General features: G+C 38.7%; 1 protein-coding gene across 2 annotated transcripts in view; it reads left to right on the top strand.

Moving 5' to 3' along the window:
* The window catches only part of MED25 (mediator complex subunit 25), a 1,733,520-nt gene that overhangs the window by 486,202 nt on the left and 1,227,062 nt on the right, over positions 1–20,256 (top strand). For both annotated transcript variants that reach the window (XM_044059360.1, XM_044059361.1), the window contains exon 9: positions 1,860–1,947. In XM_044059360.1, coding sequence (XP_043915295.1) covers positions 1,860–1,947 — 88 coding nt within the window. The remainder of the gene's footprint in view (positions 1–1,859; positions 1,948–20,256) is intronic.

A 20,256-nucleotide genomic window follows, 5' to 3' on the forward strand; every position in this document is an offset into this window, starting at 1 on the left:
GCTGTCACTGTTGTGGACCATATCCAGATCTTTTTTGCCCTCTGTTCTGGTTTCCATTCTGTTTTACAGATCATGTGTCCTCTGCTTTAGGTCCAACATGGATTGGACAACACAGTTTTTGAACAATTTAAAAAAATCTTTCAGTATCCCTTGTTTATCCCTTTGACTGTCCAGCCATGTATGCAATTGGTGTATTCAGTCTTCCCCATTGTTGGCTTTGGACAATGCCAAGTAAGAGAACTGAGTTTGTGGGACAGTAGTCATCGTCATGCAGGATAGATAAGGAGGATTTTCTTGTACACCTAACAGCCTTGCACAGTTGACTGAAAGGTGTGGTGCAGTGCCTGACTTTGCTGAGCTGCTTACTTGTTTCTGTATATTTACTATGCCTGCCTGGACTGCATGCATTCCTTGCCCCCTCCCCCAAAGTCTTCATGCATTGGAAGACAGCCCTGGGCCATCTCTAGTAAGTACTTTTGCATCAGGATGTGTAGACTCACTTCTTCCAATATAACCTCAGCTGCTCACTGCCTTTCTTTCCTGGTCTGCTGCTGCAGCGACTAGGCCTTTCACTGAACCTGGTTCATCTGAGACATCACGGCTTCATCCCCATATGGCATGGAGCATGCTGGAGTTCACCAGTTTTTACTTACTGTTTTCCATGAATGATCAAAGGACCTCATAGGGTGAGATATATCTTGCTGTCATTCTATATATTATGACCTGCAAGGTATTTGCTTACATGTGGCTGGTATGTGTGAGTAGGCTGAGCAGTCATTTTCAAGACCGCACCAGAATTCTTCCAAAAAGTGTGGTTAATGCAGGCTGTTGTACCAGTTTCCTTCTTTGTTAGCTGTTTATTGCCCAAAAACATATCTTGAGTCTGGGTAACTAAATCAGGTGCTGCTTCACTGTGCTAAGATGTGGAATTTTCTTTTCCATGAGGTGTTATAACAGTGTTAAGGGGACTTACTTTGCCTCCTTGGAAATATTTACCGTGAGTCTTGGCTGTTGTTAAATTTGGACTTTCTTCATGTTGTCTTTAAGTAAAAATTCAAACAGTAGTTATATGATCTCTCTGTATCCTCTTTATCTGCTAGTACAAGAATTTTGTTTCTTACTGAAATGGCATTGATGTGCATTTGATTATTTGGGTTTTGATTAAGCTGACAGTACAGATAAAATTGAAGGTCCAGCACTAAGAACTCTCACTTTTTTTATGGTGGGGTCACCATTGGAGTAGATTTCACTGAGTCCTGAAGTTAATACCTTAATACTGGCCTAGAAGGCTGTACAGGCCATTTGTGTATGTGCCACGTATACATGAATATGCAGTCACAAGTAAGACCCTGGCACGAAGCACTTACGTATGCACATGTATGTCCATGCATGCACGCACACGGACACACACACAAGGCTATATTAAAATTACTTGTGTCCTTTTTGGCGATTACCCAATAGCAGACTCTCATCCTTTACTGTGCCTTTCACAAATTAGATCACCTTGCATGAAAAATCTGTCCTTAAAAAGTGGAGTCCTCAACATGGGATGATGTACAGTCTTAATAAGTTGCTGAAGGGGGGGGGGGGTAGAGATGAGTTTACTGGAAACTGTGTTAGAACTGATGGTGTACAAGGTTCCAGATAGAATAGTGTAACAAAAAAGTGAAAGTGCTACCCATTTGTTTTTGACTTTTTCACATGACTTTATACTTTCTGTAGACTTTGAAGAGAGGCGTTTGGCTACTATACCATAACCTAATGTTGTGGGTGTACTTATTAGTTATACTAATTTTGAAGGCTTCAAGATTTTGTTCTGATGTGTCCCCTCTCTCTCTCTCTCTCTGTCTTCATTCTAGGTGCAATCGAATGCCTCCTTGAGTGCCCATGCTGCTGCCAAGCTGGCTTTGGACACTGCAAACAGTCAGATAAACCAGCAAACCCGTTGTAAGAATCAGTTTATTTCTAAACATTGTTTGATTGGATTGTTATTTAGTTGCTTCATAAGGAAGTGTGCTTACCCAAGGACCTTTTTCAGTAATGATGCAGGCCGTACAGCAGAATTTAAATGGAGTGTCAGAAATGTAGACATACATTTGTGGTGATTATGAACTCTTCATTGAAGTGCAAAACATGGGAGAATTCAGCTGTGCATCACATGAAGCTTGAAAATAGTAAGAACCTAAACAGAAAAATAAACATTAGGATATTGCTGAACTACATTTCATGTATTCAGCTGTAGCATACCACAATCCTTTCTGGACCTCTAGCTCTGTTTGTTGTGGTTGACCTGTAGTCTGCAAACTCCCGGGTTTATCTTGTTCCTGCAGATTGCTAATATAAAGTTACTGTCCATCTTCCTCTGTGTCAGATCATTAAGTCGCAGAAGTTTTCAACCGTGTACAGACACTAATACACAAACATTTAGTAAGCTAATTTTATCTGCACCTTTTTTATAGATGTCTCAGAATGGATTGCAAAACAAAATAATTGTAAAGTGTTTTAGATATAATTTTGCATATTTAAATATACGTACTGTCTTAAGTTTGAGAAAATGTGTTTTCAGCAAATGCTTTAAGTTGAGTTAGGCTGTGTTGGAGCCACTGAGTTTTACATTCCACAGTGTTGTCAACTACTGAGAAAGCAAGAAGGCTAAGATGACTAGTGGCCACTGGCAGCCCCATAGTTGTGTAGAGGATATAATTTCTGTCTCTCCCCTACTTTTTTCTGTTTTTAATACCAAATGTATGTCGTCCTACCATTGTTGAGCTACTTCTTCATTGTAAATAGTGTATATAATACAGTCATTGTTTTGGTTAATATCTCCCTACTGTGGCATAATTTCATTAATTTACTTTCATTATGTTATGTCTGTGATGGCCACAACTGGTATTTTCTTTCCAGTTATTAATTATAATTAAAAATAATTGTCCAACTGAATAATTTTCTACCATGATGCACAAATATATATAGTTAAATGGTAAGGCCTGATCAGGTATTTTAAGTTTATAGGCAGTAAACAAATGCCTAAAACCTTATAGATGATCCACTACTGGACTGGTATCCAGTGAAGGATTTGTAATACAAGGGTTGTATGAGACTGTGGGACTTTATGTCTTTGGCAACGATGTTATGTACCAGTTGGAGATGAGAGCAGTAACTTGAAAATGGCTCCAAGTGGACCATTTCCTCTTAAGTAAGAAGCTTGATATGTAAGCTGTCAAAGCCATCACATTGCAAGGCAGAACTTTTTATGTTACACCGTATGTACATCATCCTGCCATATTACATCAGTTGCAGTGCAATCAGTGTAAGAAGCATACCTTTGCCTCACTGCATGTGCCTTTTGGCACTTTTCTTCTCTCTCCTAAAACAGATTCCTTCCTTTTGTAAATGTTGTGGTCTCTACCATTTGTCTTTGGGTGGGGGGAGGGGGCTACACAGACATGCTCACCCTTTACTCTCAGAGAGAGAGAGAATCTGGCCATAAAATGCTTAAATTCCTGTCACACTGTCCCCATTATGTACTCTGGTCTTCAGAGTGGTAATCAGACCCAGGTCTTTAGAATTATGAACAAGAACTCTTCTTTTGCACTGAATCATCATGTCAGCTATGGAAAGACAATTCCCCAAATGAGTGGAGTTGACATATTTTTGGACCAGGAGGTATGGCAAGGGGTGAACTTGCCACAGCTCTTATTGCAGACCTTTCCTATTTCCCTTGTGTTTTTACTAAATTTCTTATGGTAAGTATGAAAGCACAGTATCCTGTGGGCAAGTACAGTGCCTAATCAACCACATCACTAGTAATGACACTAGGACTAAAATCAAGAGAAGCATGGTTTGTCCCTTCTCTGAGAAAGAAGGCATTAAGATGAACACAGGTACTACCTTGTTGGCATCTCCAGCTCTGTATGAGAGACAGGAACCTGGATTTGCCATTACAGAAGTTAGGTTGCCATTGTATTGGACTCTTTCTCTGCCATTTGGAATTTTAGATTTCCATGACTGTTGCTGTATTTTAACTGAAAATAGAGTACGTTGCTGGGATGTTGTTGCCTGATAACATCTGGTTCTTCAGTTACTTTTTTTTTTGTTTGTTTGTTTTGATGGAGTGCATTCTCTGCAGAGTCTGCACATCCTTCCTGAGTGGCTTGTTACACAGCAATGTCTACCAGGTACTTCAGTTTCCTCTTGCACCCTAGTGCCATATTGTAAGTGAAGTGGCAGTCCTCCCAACCACCCTGTAGGTTCTGCATTGTGTATATGTGTGCTGCAGTGGGCTAGCATTCTGTCCTGGATTAGTTTCTGTGCTTTATCTGTTTAATGTACATTTGGGCCCCAGCTTCCCCATAACATTGTATTAGATTGTGAGTTATTAGAGAATGAATGGAGTACCTTCTTGCCTGCTTAGCTTCTCACAGCTGTTTGTGATTACATTTTTCTGGTTTTTGTATAGTTAATGTGTTAATTGCACAGTCTATATCTTTGTCTCACAGTGATGTTTAATATGAACACAAATGTGTATAGTTGTACTACTTGTTTGACCATAATTCACTGAGTACCATTTCTTCCAAGGAAGTGATCAGAATGACATTTGGCACAAATGTTAAACATGTTTCACTGTTGCAGTCATCACATTTGGGTTATCTGCCCGCAGGTAGCCCTCAGCCGGCCTGAATACCAGCGTCTTGGATTTCTGCGTCGGTTGCTTTCTCTTCTTCCATGACATCAGGTCGTCAGGGGTATAAAGCATGCAGCCAATGCCATTACATCAGTCTTTCTTGCCACCCGGTGCCCGAAGCAGAAGCAGTTCGCAAGTGCTGGTCGGCCGACTCCTGAAATTTTCATTTCAGAGTTTCAGAACCACAGTCTTCAAAAAAGCTAAGTTACCTCATTGGGGATCCTTTTTCTTGCTCTTAACCGATGTCAGTAAAAGTTAACAGTTGTATTACATGTGGAAAGCAAATACCTCATAAAGATTTTCATTTGTACTGCATTCCTTGCCTAGGCCCAGACCACGACGTCTCTCACTGTCGGTTTTGTGCCTTGTTCAACCCTCGAACTATTCGTCATCGGTCTATATTTGCAGCAAATTATTTTGGTACTCCGTTTAAGTATCCAGAAATGGCTTCAGTAAGCCATCCGACTACTGATATTCCAAAAAAAATGTAAGGATAAAGACAGAGACAGACCGCATAGGTGCAAAACTGACGACGACGCTTCCGTTAAGCTAGTTGCCAGTCCGCTGGTACTCAGTGAGGCGCTTTCGCAGCCCTGGATACCCGCTACTTCAGATTCGCAGGCCTCTACTGAGACCCATTCAGAGTCCGTTATGCTGCGAGATGCTTCTTCGACTATGGAACCTGCGGATGTCTCTACCTTGGATGGGTTCGGAGCCGCTGTGCAGGCACCGGCTTCTGAGGGTGTATTCAGACCTACAGACTTGCATTTTAAACCAATGCCATCTTCTTCATCCAGGCCTAAAACTCGACCCAAGCCTAGAAAACAGACGTCCAAACAGCATGCTCAGGCCCATATGCCTAAAAACAAATGCTTAGAATGGCTGAAGACCTTATTACCTTAATTAGGGGAAGCCAGTCTTTCCCCTCTAAGAGACCTAGAACTGATTTTCTTTCTGGTTCTTCTGATCAGGAATCTGATATTTCTATTTCTTCTGATTACCAGTATTTGCCCCTTTCTACCTATGAGGATTCTGACGCAGATGATTCCATTCCCTCTGATTCACCTCCAGAAGATTTCTCTTTTGGTGAAACCTTGCACACTCTTAGGGAGCATGTCCACTGGGAAAGCCAGGATTACTCTGACTCCACAAAGAGGCTTAGGGAATTCCTACTCCTTCCTCAACATAGGCCTTTAGCTATTCCTCCTGTTCTGGACATTGTAGATGATGCTTTCTTGGAATCTAGCATTTCTCCAGACACTTAGCTTCAGCTCCCAGAAAACCTGACAGGTATTAGAGTACCTGACTCTCACAAGTTCCTCTTCAAGAATCCTACTGCGGATCCAGAGACCATTTCCCAAGGACCAAAAGGCATTAAGGCTACTGCTGCCAAAAACCCTACCCCTTCTGATAGAGATTCTAGAGCCTTGGACAGATGGGGTAAGAAGGTATATACTTCTGCTACTTTGGCCATTAGGGCTTTAAATTGCCAGTTTCATATGTTAAAGTATCAGCAGCATATTATGGGGCTGCTTAAACAGAAAATTATGTTGATTCCTGATTGTGCTGAACACAAAGAATTACAGGATTTAATGCATTCTGCGGAACAAGTTGGTAAACATACTTTGCAATGTGGTTTTGACTCTTTAGAAGCATCTTGCAGGGCTGCTGCCACTGGATCTGTACTTAGAACGCGTGCATGGCTTACGGAGCAAAACTTGCCAGATCATGTTAAAGCTAAATTACGGGATGCTCCCTTAAACCAAGACCGCCTGTTTGCCAACAAAGCAGAAGTAGTCCTCAAAAAGATGGAGGAAAAAGCTAAATCTATGCAAATTGTTAAAGATTTTCTGCAAGTACAGCCTCCCCGATTTAGTAGGCATTGTCCCTTTCCAGGCTTTCTCACTTCAAACCCAGGAACAGCAGACCACCTAGGTTACAGTCTCAGGCTACACACAGGCCTAAGCAGTGAGGGACTCCCACTTCCAAAGCAGGGAGTATTAAGACCCCCCTACAGAAAAATGGCACAACGACTTTACCTTAACCCTTTCAAGCCCTGCTCAACTACCTGCTCCCTTAGGAAGAAAGCTCGCCCTGCATGCAAAAAACTGGGAACTCATTACCCAGGACAAATGGGTTTTGAATATAGTTTCCCAAGGATACAGATTCCACTTCCACACCCTACCAACCCCAAACTGTTGGCCAGACCTATTCCCAAATCAGTGGGCAAAGGCTCAACAGCAGGTTCTCTCCCTTCTAAGTATCAGGGCTAGTCAACCAGTTCCAGCAGAAGAAAGAGGACAAGGTTTTTATTCAAGACTTTTCCTGGTACCCAGAAAAGACAGCTCCTGGCATCCTATCCTGGACCTCTCTGTTCTAAACACTTTTTTGGTAATCCCAAAATTCAAGATGCTAACACTTCAACAGCTGCTTCCTGTGATAGGCAAAGATGCCTGGTTGGCAACCTTAGACTTTAAGGAAGCTTACCTGCACATTCCAATAAGGGAATCTTGCAGGAAATACCTACGCTTCAGGGCAGGCGCCATGCACTTTCAGTTCTCTGTACTTCCTTTTGGCTTATCTACTGTGCCCAGGGTATTCACAAAGTGTCTAGCTCCAGCCATTGCATTTTGCAGGCAGAGAAATATTCAAATATACCCATACTTGGACGATTGTCTAATTCAGGCAGAAAGCCAGGAATTGCTATTAAAGCATCTGACATTTGTAAAGAAACTTCTAAACTCACTGGGGTACACCATAAACAAAAATAAATCTCACTTAGTACCCTGCCAGCAAATTGTATTCCTGGGAGCAAGCTTGAACACAACTTCCCAGATGGCTTTCCTCACTCCAGAGAAACAAGTTTATTTAACAACCTACTTCAAAAAACTGGCCACAAAGACACAGCTATCTGCAAGGAAAATTTTGCAAGCCCTGGGGTTCATTGCCTCTTGCATTGTACTAATATCATATGCAAGACTGCATATGAGGAAACTGCAATGGTATCTAAAAAGCCTATGGTGTCAACATTCTCAGGACCTGGAATCAATGATACCTATCATTCTTTGTATAAAGACAGAGTTCCTTTGGTGGGCAGAGGCCTGCTACCACAACAAAGGGCTCCCTTTCACTCTACTCCCTGACGCCCAAACCCTAATAACAGACGCATCAGACTGTGCGTGGGGGGGCTCACTAGGCAGGGCAGTGCATTCAGGGCAAATGGAACCCGAGACAGATGCACCTGCATATCAACCAAAAAGAAACTCCCAGACAGACTTTAAGGACCACATTCTTCCAGAACAATTATTGGTAAAGACAGACAACACCACAGTTATGTGGTACATAAACAAGCAGGGGGAACCCACTTGTACCCTCTCTGCAGACTAGCCATGGCTCTGTGGAACACAAGCCAGCAACAAGTGAGCCGTCAAATAAGTAGTTTATTTAAAAACTACTATAACAACATGAAAAGCTCTTTAAACAAACCGGTTTCGGCCCGGATTTAACCTGGCCTTCTTCAGTGTTAAACAAAAAAGCCAATAATCATGTGATTTTATACATTCATCAAAAATAGTTGATTGGTTGACAGGATTTGCTGTATTCATGAATATTCATTAAATATATACTAACAAAATTTTTCATAAATATTCATTAAGCCCTGGGCTAAAGAGAGCACCAAGTTTGGTGATCCATTTCTTTTCTTTAGCATCAAGTTTTTTATGCCAGCCACATTTGTTAGTTCTATCACCAATAAGTTTATCAATGATTACAAAGTGAAATTGAGCTGTGTTATGTATAAGTGTATGTTTATATAAAGCATTGGATGTTCTATTACATCTAATGTCACTCAGATGTTCGGATACACGTAGCCTAAAGGGTCGGGAGGTTTGCCCAATATAAAATGAGTGACAAGTACAACAGGCCATATAAATGGCCCAATCAGTATTGCAGTTGGCAAAGAATTGAATATCAAAAACTCTATTACTATTTCTACTAGTAAATTCCTTTGATTTCAGGATATATTTGCAATTGACACAGTGGCCACATGGAAAACAGCCAATGAGTTTATCCCCCAAAATAGTTGTTTGGTACACCTGGGGCAATGTAGATTCAGAGTGGTGTTTGTAATGATTAAAATATCCTGCTAGATTCTTTCCTTTACAGAAAGAAAAGGAACATTTGCTAGGAATAATTGTTTGGATTTTGGCATCTGCTTCCAATATATTCCAATTGTCATTAATGATCTTCATCAATTTATTAGTATTTCTGCCAAATGTGGTTGTGAAACGTAGAATGTTTTTAATCATAGGTTTCTTTTTATACATCAAAAGGTTTGATCTATATAAGCCCGAGGCAAAATTTTGAGCCATTGTAACATACCCTGAGTTATAGCCCCTATCAATAAATCTATTATGTAAATCTTGAGCATGATGAGCAAAGCTGATATCATCAGAACAATTACGTCTAATTCTAATGAATTGAGATTTTGGAATGTTTTTGGCGATATGCTTTGGATGAAAGCTGGAGGCATGGAGTAAGGTGTTATATTGGGAAACTTACTGTAAGTTTCAGTTTTAAGGGTATTATCCCTATTTCTAGTAACCAAAACATCCAAAAATGTTATCGATTTTTGATCATAGGTGATGGTGAACTGTATTCCCCATTTATTATCATTTAAGTATTCCATAAATTCCTGAAGATATGAAATATCTGATCTCCACACCATCCAGCAGTCATCCAAATATCTTCGCCAAATATCGATTTCAGGTAAGTACAAATTATGAGTGTCATCATAAATCATAATCTGTTCAATATAAGCCATGAACAGATCAGCATATATGGGGGCAAAAGAAGCCCCCATCGCTGTTCCTCTGATCTGTAAAAAACATTCCTGATTGTAGAAAAAAACATTTTTAGTAAGCACATGCTCAGTCAGATTTAACAAAAAAGTATTAAATCCTGGTTGGTACATATTCGATTTATAGAGCCAAAATTCAATAGCCTCAAGTCCGGCCCAGTGTGGGATATTTGTATATAATGAGCTTACATCTAATGTACAAAGCCACCAATCCTGTTCTAATTGCATATCATTGACAATACCCAAAAATTGAGTAGTGTCCTGAATTCTAGATCTGACAAATGATAGCAAAGGTTTCAAATACATGGTCAGAAATTCAGATAGTGGCTCAGTAAGTGAGCCCATACCCGACACAATGGGCCTGCCTGGTGGATGTAAAAGATCCTTATGTATTTTTGGCAGAAAATAAATGAACTGTCTAGCAGGGTCAGTGATTGTTAGATGATTCAATGTTTTGGTAGTTATAATCCCATTACCAACTGCAGAGTATAAAAAAGCATCAATTTCTTTTTTAAATACAGGGGTGGGATCAAGTGGCATTTTAGTGTAATAACGAGCATCGCCCAATTGTTTATGAGCTTCGATATCATAGTAGCTCCAGTTTAACACCACAACTGCTCCCCCTTTGTCTGCATTGATAATGACCAAATCTTTGTTCCGTACAAGTTCTTCCAAACAGGATATCTCTCCATCAGTCATGTTATTAGACATAGGTAGACAATGATTAAACTGAAAGTGTAACTCATTAAGTACACTACGTAAAAATAAATTAACAGTAGGATGCATCGGGGGTGTAAATGATGAGGCATGAAATTTAAAGGTATTCATTTGTACCTGTTCATCATCCCCCTTGTCCTGAAAAAATAATTTGAGATTAATGAGTCTACAAAAAGAAAATAAATCTTGTGTAAAAATATCCTCAGAAACAAAAAAACCCGGAATGAAAGATAATCCTTTATTTAATAAAGATATTTGTTCAGATGTAAGTACAGTATCAGAGATGTTACATACATTGTTTATTTGTTCGTTAGTATCTCCATCAAATTTTGTAGACTTGTAACTTTTCTTGTGTTTCCTGCCACCCCTCCTCCCTCTATGTTCCCTAAAGGGGGAGTATAGTTTTTTCGTTTGGGAGTTGGGGAGTCCATGGTGAGCTGTGTTTCTGTATCTGTCCCTGATGAAGTATCATAATCAGTGGATTCAGTGTTATTACTACGTCCCTTAAGAATCGAACGTGGACGTTTCCTTTTAGAACCTGATGAATTTTTATTTTTATTATACCCATCTTGGAATCTAACATGTCTAGTATTCTTAAAAGGCTGTCCTTTCTCGTAGTCAGAAAGATCACGAGAAAATTTTTTAAGTTTTCTTTCTTTTAGAAGAGTATCAAAACTTAGCAGATCAGTGCTAAGTTTTGATAGTAAAGCTGAAAAAAAAGTTTCATTTTGATATTGATTACAGTCCTCTATTAGCTTTAACACTTGCGTTGTTTCTTTATCAATGATCCTAATATAATGCTTAGATAGAGAACTAACAAACTTCATTGAACATTCTTGTTGAATCAGGGACCATTCTGTAGTTAAACTTTCATCAGGGTCCACAACCAAAGGCTGAATTTTAACCCTCAGACCCCTGGGGCAAATGCCCTTAGTCAAATAGGCTTTAAGTAGTTTGTGGTGCCAAACACAAGACCTAAGTGTTTTCATATTTTTATTAAGTTCAACAAAAAGTTTCTCACATTTTTGTTCAGGCTTCATGGAAATAATATTCCCAGAGCCCTCAGAATCATGACCAATGCCAAAAGCTGCAAGATCATCCTTATCCGATGATAAATCCAAAAATATTTTATTCAAATCCATAATTAGTGTATATTCCTATATTAAATGAGGGTAATGTTATTATAAACAACCACGTCCTGTATATAAATCCAATGGTAAACAGACAGTAATGGTCATATAATGGTAAGTACAAAAATTGTACACCATATAACCACGTCTTTCACAGGACAATAATGGTAAAGTACCTTCAGTAATAGTCAACAAGACTAGAGTCAAGTGTTGGCACCCAAATTTTTAAGATTATATAAATAGAGATAATAAAGTGTTTGTTAATTGTAATTATTTAGGTGGTCCAAGAGAAAAAGACAAACCCTGGCATACAGACCCTGTATCGTTCAATGAAATTCAAGTATTAATTAGGTCATATATTTCTTAATGTATACTAACTAGTATGTTTTCCAAAAGAGTATATAACAGTAGGAGTCATCCACTGATAATAATAATATGTAAATTCACAAGTAGAATGGGAACATAGTAGAAACTAAAAATAAGTCTTATAGTAATAGATATGTTGCTAAATTAACTCAAATGAAACACTTATAGATTATCCAGTGTATATCATAGAGAGAAAAAATTATTTGTATTTCCCAGAAGAATCCTATATGATATATAGAAACAATCTCCTGGGACCTATAGTTCATTTCAGTTTGAAAGAACCTTTATAAGTGTTTAAAGCAACATACTAAATGGTGTTTGCCAAATTGGGAAAAAGATTATTATGTCCATGGAACAACCACTAGTAATCTCCCATATTGATGAGCTGTGTTGGCGTTATCGTCGATATCTTCATGGTTGACGAGTTTGCTGTGTCAACTTCAAATTCCCACGTAGTTTGGATGATTTTTTTCTCAAATACATCTTATATTGCTAGACGACCAGCTATACCATTCTGTTATGCTATATGAACAAGGATTCATGTGTTAGCTATCCACGTCAAGCTTATCTGTATTGATGTGAACCACAGACGGGTCGGCACATGTACTTTGGTGAGTCGCTATCTACTATTGCGGTTTGGCCTACTTTCCGTTCCTTTGGGAACTTATACCATCCATTTTTGTGCAAGGACCTACAATCAAAGGGCTATAGTTATAGCTGATGCTTTATCTCCAGAATTAACGCTTGTGGCAGACGTTGTATTATTATCATTTTTGGGCTACTACGCACATTGCCAAGCGGCTATAAAGGGCCAGATACGATCCGTTTTTTCACGTTGTTTATAACTGAAATCTATATCACAAGTTCTTTATATATACGACTGTGGCTGTGTTTCAAGGTCGTGGTTCTATATTTTTATATGGTTAACTAGTTTGCTGTGTTAACCCCATAGGTTTCCATCTCGTTTGGATGTCTTTTTTCTTCACAATATATTTATGTGGCTAGACGACCAGCCATAGCCTCTACTCTTTATACCATTTTGATTATATGAATGAGGATTCATGTTCAAGTTATCCACGCCAAGTTTATTTTCATTGATGTCAATTACAGATGGGTCTGCACATTCATTTCGGTGAGTCGCTATTTACTAAATGTGGCTTGGCTTATTTTTCGTTCCGTGTGGAACCTATACTATTTATTTTGGTCTAAAGACTCACTAATAAGGTGTCATAGCTGAAGCCTTATCTTTAGAACTAATGTTTGGGGCAGACGCGACATTATTATAACTCTTGGCTACTACGTACCTTGATAAGCGACTTTAAAGGGACAGATATTACTTGTTGCCTATAACTGAAATCTTCTTCACAGTTCTATATATATGACTGTGGCTGCGCTCAAGGTCGTGGTTTTATTAAAGACTGTTTTTTCACCTGGAAATATTTGGGAACAAATCCATGCTTCTTTTAAGCTAACTGTTGGTGGACTCAGTTATATTCTACCGTGTTGGCATTCAAGAACGTAATCAACAATATATGCATATAACGGATTGAGTTCATTATTGGACTATTTACTATTTTACTTTGGGAACTGTCTATGACTTTTTGTAACACCGACGGGTAGATGAGTAGAATATTTATAGAATTGATGAAAGACAATGAATATGTATATATTCATGAGTGATATTATGAATATTTAGTGAAATAATTCTCTTTCACTATTACTATTGTTCATTATATTAAGAATAATGGCAACATTAGCTGTGTTGAATATTTTATGTGATCATTGTGCTTGTGTAACAACTATTATCAGGATAATACAACTTTAACAATACATAGTAGCAAGATTTATCTTCCTATCTTGGTACAAATATTGCTGTACTTCTCCTTTGTGGTTAACTGCTACACCTTATATAATTATTCTTAAGTTATCTATATGGGAGATTACTAGTGGTTGTTCCATGGACATAATAATCTTTTTCCCAATTTGACAAACACCATTTAGTATGTTGCTTTAAACACTTATACAGGTTCTTTCAAACTGAAATGAACTATAGGTCCCAGGAGATTGTTTCTATATATCATATAGGATTCTTCTGGGAAATACAAATAATTTTTTCTCTCTATGATATACACTGGATAATCTATAAGTGTTTCATTTGAGTTAATTTAGCAACATATCTATTACTATAAGACTTATTTTTAGTTTCTACTATGTTCCCATTCTACTTGTGAATTTACATATTATTATTATCAGTGGATGACTCCTACTGTTATATACTCTTTTGGAAAACATACTAGTTAGTATACATTAAGAAATATATGACCTAATTAATACTTGAATTTCATTGAACGATACAGGGTCTGTATGCCAGGGTTTGTCTTTTTCTCTTGGACCACCTAAATAATTACAATTAACAAACACTTTATTATCTCTATTTATATAATCTTAAAAATTTGGGTGCCAACACTTGACTCTAGTCTTGTTGACTATTACTGAAGGTACTTTACCATTATTGTCCTGTGAAAGACGTGGTTATATGGTGTACAATTTTTGTACTTACCATTATATGACCATTATTGTCTGTTTACCATTGGATTTATATACAGGACGTGGTTGTTTATAATAACATTACCCTCATTTAATATAGGAATATACACTAATTATGGATTTGAATAAAATATTTTTGGATTTATCATCGGATAAGGATGATCTTGCAGCTTTTGGCATTGGTCATGATTCTGAGGGCTCTGGGAATATTATTTCCATGAAGCCTGAACAAAAATGTGAGAAACTTTTTGTTGAACTTAATAAAAATATGAAAACACTTAGGTCTTGTGTTTGGCACCACAAACTGCTTAAAGCCTATTTGACTAAGGGCATTTGCCCCAGGGGTCTGAGGGTTAAAATTCAGCCTTTGGTTGTGGACCCTGATGAAAGTTTAACTACAGAATGGTCCCTGATTCAACAAGAATGTTCAATGAAGTTTGTTAGTTCTCTATCTAAGTATTATATTAGGATCATTGATAAAGAAACAACGCAAGTGTTAAAGCTAATAGAGGACTGTAATCAATATCAAAATGAAACTTTTTTTTCAGCTTTACTATCAAAACTTAGCACTGATCTGCTAAGTTTTGATACTCTTCTAAAAGAAAGAAAACTTAAAAAATTTTCTCGTGATCTTTCTGACTACGAGAAAGGACAGCCTTTTAAGAATACTAGACATGTTAGATTCCAAGATGGGTATAATAAAAATAAAAATTCATCAGGTTCTAAAAGGAAACGTCCACGTTCGATTCTTAAGGGACGTAGTAATAATACTGAATCCACTGATTATGATACTTCATCAGGGACAGATACAGAAACACAGCTCACCATGGACTCCCCAACTCCCAAACGAAAAAACTATAGTCCCCCTTTAGGGAACATAGAGGGAGGAGGGGTGGCAGGAAACACAGGAAAAGTTACAAGTCTACAAAATTTGATGGAGATACTAACGAACAAATAAACAATGTATGTAACATCTCTGATACTGTACTTACATCTGAACAAATATCTTTATTAAATAAAGGATTATCTTTCATTCCGGTTTTTTTTTGTTTCTGAGGATATTTTTACACAAGATTTATTTTCTTTTTGTAGACTCATTAATCTCAAATTATTTTTTCAGGACAAGGGGGATGATGAACAGGTACAAATGAATACCTTTAAATTTCATGCCTCATCATTTACACCCCCGATGCATCCTACTGTTAATTTATTTTTACGTAGTGTACTTAATGAGTTACACTTTCAGTTTAATCATTGTCTACTTATGTCTAATAACATGTCTGATGGAGAGATATCCTGTTTGGAAGAACTTGTACGGAACAAAGATTTGGTCATTATCAATGCAGACAAAGGGGGAGCAGTTGTGGTGTTAAACTGGAGCTACTATGATATCGAAGCTCATAAACAATTGGGCGATGCTCGTTATTACACTAAAATGCCACTTGATCCCACCCCTGTATTTAAAAAAGAAATTGATGCTTTTTTATACTCTGCAGTTGATAATGGGATTATAACTACCAAAACATTGAATCATCTAACAATCACTGACCCTGCTAGACAGTTCATTTATTTTCTGCCAAAAATACATAAGGATCTTTTACATCCACCAGGCAGGCCCATTGTGTCGGGTATGGGCTCACTTACTGAGCCACTATCTGAATTTCTGACCATGTATTTGAAACCTTTGCTATCATTTGTCAGATCTAGAATTCAGGACAGTACTCAATTTTTGGGTATTGTCAATGATATGCAATTAGAACAGGATTGGTGGCTTTGTACATTAGATGTAAGCTCATTATATACAAATATCCCACACTGGGCCGGACTTGAGGCTATTGAATTTTGGCTCTATAAATCGAATATGTACCAACCAGGATTTAATACTTTTTTGTTAAATCTGACTGAGCATGTGCTTACTAAAAATGTTTTTTTCTACAATCAGGAATGTTTTTTACAGATCAGAGGAACAGCGATGGGGGCTTCTTTTGCCCCCATATATGCTGATCTGTTCATGGCTTATATTGAACAGATTATGATTTATGATGACACTCATAATTTGTACTTACCTGAAATCGATATTTGGCAAAGATATTTGGATGACTGCGGGATGGTGTGGAGATCAGATATTTCATATCTTCAGGAATTTATGGAATACTTAAATGATAATAAATGGGGAATACAGTTCACCATCACCTATGATCAAAAATCGATAAAATTTTTGGATGTTTTGGTTACTAGAAATAGGGATAATACCCTTAAAACTGAAACTTACAGTAAGTTTCCCCAATATAACACCTTACTCCATGCCTCCAGCTTTCATCCAAAGCATATCGCCAAAAACATTCCAAAATCTCAATTCATTAGAATTAGACGTAATTGTTCTGATGATATCAGCTTTGCTCATCATGCTCAAGATTTACATAATAGATTTATTGATAGGGGCTATAACTCAGGGTATGTTACAATGGCTAAAAATTTTGCCTCGGGTTTACATAGATCAAACCTTTTGATGTATAAAAAGAAACCTATGACTAAAAACACTCTACGTTTCACAACCACATTTGGCAGAAATACTAATAAATTGATGAGGATCATTAATGATAATTGGAATATATTGGAAGCAGATGTCAAAATCCAAAAAATTATTCCTAACAAATGTTCTTTTTCTTTCCGTAAAGGAAAGAATCTAGCAGGATATTTTAATCATTACAAACATCACTCTGAATCTACCTTGCCCCAGGTGTACCAAACAACTGTTTTGGGGGATAAACTCATTGGCTGTTTTCCATGTGGCCATTGTGTCAATTGTAAATTTATCCTGAAATCAAAGGAATTTACTAGTAGAAATAGTAATAGAGTTTTTGATATTCAATTCTTTGCCAACTGCAATACTGATTGGGCCATTTATATGGCCTGTTGTACTTGTCATTCATTTTATATTGGGCAAACCTCCCGACCCTTTAGGCTACGTGTATCCGAACATCTGAGTGACATTAGATGTAATAGAACATCCAATGCTTTATATAAACATACACTTATACATAACACAGCTCAATTTCACTTTGTAATCATTGATAAACTTATTGGTGATAGAACCAACAAATGTGGCTGGCATAAAAAACTTGATGCTAAAGAAAAGAAATGGATCACCAAACTTGGTGCTCTCTTTAGCCCAGGGCTTAATGAATATTTATGAAAAATTTTGTTAGTATATATTTAATGAATATTCATGAATACAGCAAATCCTGTCAACCAATCAACTATTTTTGATGAATGTATAAAATCACATGATTATTGGCTTTTTTGTTTAACACTGAAGAAGGCCAGGTTAAATCCGGGCCGAAACCGGTTTGTTTAAAGAGCTTTTCATGTTGTTATAGTAGTTTTTAAATAAACTACTTATTATTTGACGGCTCACTTGTTGCTGGCTTGTGTTTCTTCTTTTTATCCTGTTTTAAGCCGTGCAACTCCCTACGTGCAGGGAAACTTTGTATATGACATCTGTGGAACACAGCCTTGAGCTACCAAGTGCACCTACAAACTCAGTTCCTACCAGGCAAGTTAAATTCACTGGCAGACGATCTAAGCAGAAAGCTCATGGACCCACACGATTGGAAACTGGAACCAAAAATATTCAACCTCTTGAGGAACAAATGGGGGACCCCAGAGATGGACCTGTTTGCCTCCCCTCAGAACTACCAATTGGACAAATTCTGCACAAGGACTTCCCACAGTCAAGCTTGGAAAGTGGATGCCCTGTCCTTTACCTGGGAAAGCCTCTCAGTTTATGCCTTTCCCCCTCTGCCTCTCCTCTCGATGGTTTTGCTAAAGATCAAACAGGACAAACCAAGGACTATACTGATTGCACCAGACTGGCCACGCCAGCACTGGTACCCCCCTTGTGCAATATGACACTGCTGGAACCATGGCACCTGCCTTAGACTCTTTCCCTGCTGTTCCAGCAGGCGGGCCAGATTCTGCACCCTCAGCTTCAAACCCTGAACCTTGCAGCCTGGCTAATTCCTTGAGCTGTCCAATAGCATCCCTGAGTAAGCAGATGCTAGATGTCATTCTGGAGGCAAGGAGGCCTACTACTAGAAAATCCTATGCTGAAAAGTGGAAAAGATACTGTTCCTGGAGCCAGACTCGGGGGGGGGGGGGGGGAGATGGCCACAACAATGCTCCACAAGGGTCTATCCTTCTCGTCTGTTAAAATTCATGCCTCTGCCATTTCAGCACATTGTAATTCTGAACCACCCCTCTTCTCTCACCCCCTGCTAAAGCAATTCCTCAGAGGAGCCAAAAATTTAAGAACCCCCAGGAGAGCCCCTACCCCAGCCTGGGACCTTAACTTTGTATTGGAAAAGCTCAATCTCCCTCCTTTTGACCCAGCTGCAACTGCAGAGTTGAAATTCCTTTCCTGGAAAACAGCCTTCCTTCTAGCCATCACTTCAGCAAGAAGAGTGAATTACAGGCCCTCATGGCAGTGGAGCTCTTCATTATCTTCCATGCAGACAGGGTTTCCCTCAGGAGCAATCCTTCTTTTATGCCCAAGGTGGTGTCTAGTGTTGCCCTTAATCAGTCCATTCATTTGCCTACCTTTTTTTCCAAATCCACAAAACAAAGAAAAATGAATACTGCACTCTTTGGACATGCACAGACAACTAAGATTTTATTTGGACAGGACTAAGCCTCTCAGAAAATCTTAACAGCTGCTAGTTGGCTTTGCTGCAGGGACAGAGGAGAAGGCCATTTCAAAGCAGACCATTTCTAAATGGATAACCCATCGCATTCATTTCTGCTATAAGCACCATAGAAACCTACCCGACAGGGGATAAGATCACATTCCGCCAGGGCTGCATCTACCTCTACAGCCTTTCTCAGAGGTGTCCCCACCAGGGACGTGCTAGAAGCTGCTACCTGGAGCTCTGTACATACCTTCACCAAGCATTACCACATGCCTATTTTTTCAAAATCCAGAGTTGGTTTTGCCACTGCAGTCCTGCAGGGCTTAATAGCTGGCCCTAATGCTGTCTAACTTCCTCCTCCCTTCCTTAGCTTTGGGAATCAACCCAAATGTGATGACTGCAACAGTGAAACACGAAGAACATAGTACAGTCCTCGTTACCTTCCCTTCAGCCCCCTGACTTCTCTTGGCTCTAACTTTCCTTCTTGTTTGGTGTATTTAAGCTTTCTGGTGTATTTGCTTTTTGTTGGAGGGGTACCATAACATATAATTGCTTCCCATTGTGGGGGTACCTGATATCTGAGGCAAGAAAAACTGATGTAATGGCGTCTGCTGCATGTTTTATACCCCTGATGACCTGACTTCATGGAAGAAGAGACAGCATCCGATGCAGGAATCCAAGACTCTGGTATTTAGGCTGGCTGAGGGCTACCTACAGGCAGATAACCCAAATGTGATGACTGCAACAGTGAATACACTTGAACATCTACATTTATGGTAAGTGTCCACAACTGTACTTTTCAGAATCTCAAGAGTTGTGCTTTTTCCCAACATGTAGCAACCTTGAAGCTTCAGATGTAAAGAGACGAAGTAGTGTTGTGTTGTATGTGCATGATTGGGTTAAGCTGATAGTGTCCAGGGATATCCAATTTTTTTTCTTTAGTAAAGTATCACATGACAGTAAGGGACTGTACTGTACTTATACGTGTTGCTTAAGTGATATGCAAGTGTGTGAACTTTTATAGAGTCACTTAGGTTCATAGGTTCATACTAGGCTATCTGCCCTAGGGCATTTATAAGCCTAGCCAGAGTGTGTTTGGCTTTCGCCACCCATTTTAAATGAATTTTGCTATGCCCTTTTCCGAGGTTAGTATACTGTGCCTCTGTCTAACAGTGACACAGAAGTGATACCTGGGGTAAACCTACTATCTCCCATCCACTCATTAAGATTCCTCTTGAAGAGAGTCAATGAGGGACTCTGCCTAAC

The sequence above is a fragment of the Protopterus annectens genome, chromosome 17.part0 (genome assembly GCF_019279795.1).
Source record: "Protopterus annectens isolate FY-2018-M chromosome 17.part0, PAN1.0, whole genome shotgun sequence".
NCBI lineage: Eukaryota > Metazoa > Chordata > Ceratodontiformes > Protopteridae > Protopterus > Protopterus annectens.